General features: G+C 34.4%; 1 protein-coding gene across 3 annotated transcripts in view; it reads right to left on the bottom strand.

The window, feature by feature from the left end:
• Positions 1-5000, bottom strand: part of LOC144959148 (uncharacterized) — a 75188-nt gene that overhangs the window by 34962 nt on the left and 35226 nt on the right. The window contains exon 2 of one of the 3 annotated variants that reach the window (XM_078891643.1): positions 2024-2434. The exons of the other annotated variants lie outside the window; for them this stretch is intronic. Coding sequence (XP_078747769.1) covers positions 2024-2053 — 30 coding nt within the window. The 5' untranslated portion in view covers positions 2054-2434. The remainder of the gene's footprint in view (positions 1-2023; positions 2435-5000) is intronic. 3 annotated transcript variants of the gene reach the window in all.

A 5000-nucleotide genomic window follows, 5' to 3' on the forward strand; every position in this document is an offset into this window, starting at 1 on the left:
AAGGACTCAACTATGCGCCGAACCCAAGACCTTCAGATTCGAAAGCGAGTGTCATATCACAAGACCACATAGCCGCAAATAACTTCTAACATTTTCTATTTTCCCCTTTACTTCACCTATTTCCAGTATCTATCAGGCTTTTTCTCGTTCCTACAAAATGAATGGGCTTTGAATGTTGTGGACGGCTTCCCACAGGGTCCACTAATTTCGTAAAAGACAAGTCGAAAACTATTATCAATACTCAAATCGCGTGAATCAAGGGAAATAATCTATACAGGGTTACCACAAAATATTATTTATCGAGTTAGTTCCCTTACTAAATTCCTGCCCGCGTCCTAAGAGGGCGTTTATCCACTTCAAAACTTTTTGAATGGGAGCTCATTAATTGGACGGCTACTAGTTGTATTTATTATTTTAAAAAAAAATTAATTGGACTCTTTATTTCAGAAAATATGAAAATGTTAACAACTTAAATCGGGCCAGAGAACAAAAACAGGGAATTACTATTTCCACGTGACTATCCTCACTTAAATTTTCATATCTTTATCCTAAGTTTGATGCAAGTTGCGTTAAACTAGTATTAGTATGGTACTTTCCTATGCGTATTGCTTTCACGTGAGAGGATACTAGGTGATGAGCACTGATTACAATTATATATATATATATATATATATATATATATATATATATATATATATATATGTGTGTGTGTATAACATTTCAAGTATAATTATGATTATTTAACTACTACAACATTGTTTCAAACGTTAGCCTTATCAGGAAGTGATGAGAGCTAATGCTTGAAACGATGTTGAAGAAGTTAAATAATCATAATTATGCTTGAAATGTTTTATAAATAGCTCCTTTTATCAAAAAGTTGACCACTATTATTTCATGATTTTTGTTATTGTAATTTTATATATATATATATATATATATATATATTATATATATATATATATATATATATATATATATATATACATGTATGTTTTTTGTTTTGTTTTGCTTTGACCATGCTTTGACTTTGACTATTAGATTGATTAAGTATCTATGGGTGGGTGGATGAATAGATGGATGGACAGATATATATATATATATATAATATATATATATATATATATATATATATATATATATATATAGCCAGATAGATAGATATGGATGAGATTAATTGGCTTGAATCACGTAGAGTGCTCGACAGTGTCTTTGGAGCGCGAATTATTCATTATTCTCACTATATAACAGCATACCACCCAAAGATCCAACTACATATAATATATACCAGCGGGTGGATGAAGCAGCGTTGTAGGAGGAAAAATCAAATGAGGTGAGATTTATAAATAGACAGACAGATAGATAGATACATAGATAGATAGATAGATAGATAGATAGATAGATAGATAGATAGATAGATAGATAGATAGATAGATGGATAGATAGATAAAATAAATAGGATGGATGTATGGGTCATTTGGCGGGGGAAATGAATGGATGGGTGAGTGGATGGATGGATAGATAGATAGATAGATAGACAGAGAAATATATATATATATATATATATATATATATATATATATATATTCTAAATATATATATATATATATATATATATATATATATATATATATATAATAGATAGATAGATAGATAGATAGATAGATAGATAGAAACAGGTTAATAAATTATTGAGAGATTTAAATTGATAAAGGGACTGCTCGATATTTAGGTCTTTTGATTTATTTTCAAGAAGAAGAAGAAGAAGAAGAAGAAGAAGAAGAAGAAGAAGAAGAAGAAGAAGAAGAAGAGAGAGAAGAGAGAGAAGGAAGAAGGAAGAAGGAGGAAAGGAGGAGGAGGAGAGAGGAGGAGGAGGAGGAGGAGGAGGAGGGAGAGAGGAGGAGATGGAGGCAGAGGAGGAGGAGAAGGAGGCAGAGGAGAAGGAGGAGGAGGAGGAGGAGGAGAAGAAGAAGAAGAAGAAAAATAATGTCAACAAATAGAAAAGAAACATGTCAGAGCCTCTTACCTTCAGAAAGTTGATAGCCAATTTCTTCATGATTCACACCTTGAGCAGCTTCGATCTTTCTTTCATCTTAGATATCCTGTTGTTACACACCACCAGCGTGTCTATCCGTGTAATATTATACGACTTGTGTGTGTCAGCATACCGTGTTCGTTTAACCCATTTCAGTGGCAATACACAGTTCCAAATCACGATAAGAATAATGTTGTTCTTTCACAGTCCACTTCAGCTTACAATACAAGATAATTTAATGACGAAACATTTGTAGATAGATGAAGGCTTGATAATTAATATCAGTTTATATCTCCGAAATTTTTCCGAAAAGGTAGTAATATTAATATGATTAATATTTATAATGCGAAAGGTATGATTTTCAATCTCGACATGATATGTTCTTGTGGGAGTTGCTTACATCTAGATAACAAATGAACAATAAACACTTTTCTTTGATGTCTTGATAACAACACGGATTTTTATAGATAGCTAGTAAAAGGTATAGGGGGTTTCTCAAAGAAGGAAGATAACGACATGATGAATGATGATCGTGTGCCAAAATGCCGTTTTTGTGACGTTCGCCACAAAATTACTCAAATTCTAAATTATTTGTTTAACCCCCTCCTACTCCTTATGTTTTAAGGGTTTTACGGCGTTTTCAACACATTTAGGTTATATCAGCGCCAGTAAAAAGGAAGAAAATTGGATAGTAAAAAGTTCTAGAATTACAATTAAAGCACCCAAGAAAAAGTAAGACTAAGGGGAACTGGGAACAAATAGGGATCAGATGTAGATTCCAAGAGCACACCACCAATGTACTTAGTTTGAGATCACCTATAAGTCTCATCCGGACACAAGCACAAAATCCAACAAGGAGGAATACACTCAAATGCTTACATTATACATTGAAAATAACAAATATAATAAAACATAACAGAGATATGATTTACAAGGAAAAAAATATCATGTCCCAAAACAATAACTATGCATTTGACTGTTTCCCCTCCCAGCTAGGACTCGGGCCAGGGCCAGGACAAAACCAAGTAATCTCATTCCAAGACAAAGACAGAAAGCATGTTGGAAAACAGTTTAAGGAGATAGAAGACACAGTTGTACCCCCCTGCCCACTATGGGAGGTCAGGAACCCCACCCAGAACCCTCTCCTTACCACCTATAAGAAAATCGTAACATTTGTTTCCATGCAACCGTCACTTTTCTCATCCAGATTTCATTTCTTTTTGCCATAGCTATAAAAACTTGACATTTTGTAATAGAGCCCATAATAATATTGCCAAACAATATTAAATATAGATTGTGCTTGTTGCTTTTCTTTTTGAGTAAGAACTGTCTGTTTTTGTGTTGGACGGGTGTAAAGTTTTATGGGGAAAATTCTGAAAATGGCTGGTTAGGAGAGGTAAAAAAAAAACACTATAGTATCAATCCGTTTTCATCAGTTTCTATAAGTTCAATAATTTAAAATAAAGCACAACTTATTGGCGATCTAATAACTCCAATAGAAATACAGAAATAATTTTTCAAAAGTTCAAAAAAGCGTGGATAGAGAATCAACGTCAGTCCACTCTGCTAGCTAGAACTCTCCTACTATAATTTTGGCGCTAAATTGTCAGTCTTTGGTTTGCATTTCATTATTAAGTTAGTTCAGAAAAAAAATGATAAAAGCGAATGCTGTCCCCCCCCCCCTCTCCAATGTCTTATTATTGGAGATTTGTTTGTGGCGAAACTCACAAAGACGACATGGGCACAGCCTTAGAGGTAAATTAATATTAAAGGAAAATATGTCTTAAATTAATTGAAGATAGAGACACCAGAGCTACAAAGTGAGCATAAAGGATAAATTGTTTTGCTCAAAGGAAAAGGAAAACAAATTAATGTTTTAAAAAATGGGCTTGAACTTCTGGGTTCACCATGTTATTAGGGAAATGCTGTACCCACCAACACTCATAAATATATATATATATATATATTATATATATATATTATATATATATATAATATATATATATATATATATATATTATATATATATATATATAACAGTACGTAACGGAGAGATGAATTACAATGAAAAATATATTATCTCCCAAAACGATAACTATGCATTCGACTGTTTCCCTCCTAGCCAAGGACTCCGGCCCGGGTCAGGACAAAACTTAGTAATCTCATTCCAAGACAAAGACAGAAAGCAATTGGAAAACATGAGTTTTGAAGACAGCAAGTACCTTCTTACCCACTATGGGAACATACAAACCCCTCAACTAATTTGCCTTTTAAGCATCCGGTTCACATCGACATGATACCGTTTTGAGACGATGGGTCAAATTTTCATGATATCAAAATTATCATTCCTTTTGATTCAACTTTATACATAGATAGAGCATTAGAGTTTTCCGATGCCAGCGTCTTGTGTCGTGGTGATAAGACTGCACACCCTGACGATAATAATCTAGGCCCAACTCAGCATGCTACATACACCGAGTAACATGTCACTACCTCGTCCCTGATAGAAGATACCACACATCATCATGAACAACAACAACTGCATCAAGAGTTAAAGATTTGGTCCACGGAACTTTGGCACACGTATGAGTTATACGCTACGGCTTCGTACAAACATTTTTTCTTGTTATCAAAATAAGTGCCTGCTCCACTCACTTTTCTGAATTAAAAATTCACCCAAAATACCGGAGCATACTCAATGTCTCAATCGTTTCTATGTTACATGTTTGTGTTGAGAACATTGGCTATTGAGCTTTAAAGTAACTAACTTCGCGGCGGCGTTTGTTTGTGTTTAACCCGTCGGGGAGAAAAGGCTCTAGTAAGACTAAGGTTTGAAGCGACTTTTTTTTTAATTTGGGGGGGGGGGGGGGGAAGGGGTAGTGTATAGCTCATACGGTAGAGTCACGACCTCCCCGGTTAGGCGGAGTTAACGTACCAATAAGGTCGCGGGTTCGAACCCCCATCTCCG

Source organism: Berghia stephanieae, chromosome 13 (genome assembly GCF_034508935.2).
Source record: "Berghia stephanieae isolate SIO BIC M18660-M18661 chromosome 13, UCSD_Bste_1.3, whole genome shotgun sequence".
NCBI lineage: Eukaryota > Metazoa > Mollusca > Gastropoda > Nudibranchia > Aeolidiidae > Berghia > Berghia stephanieae.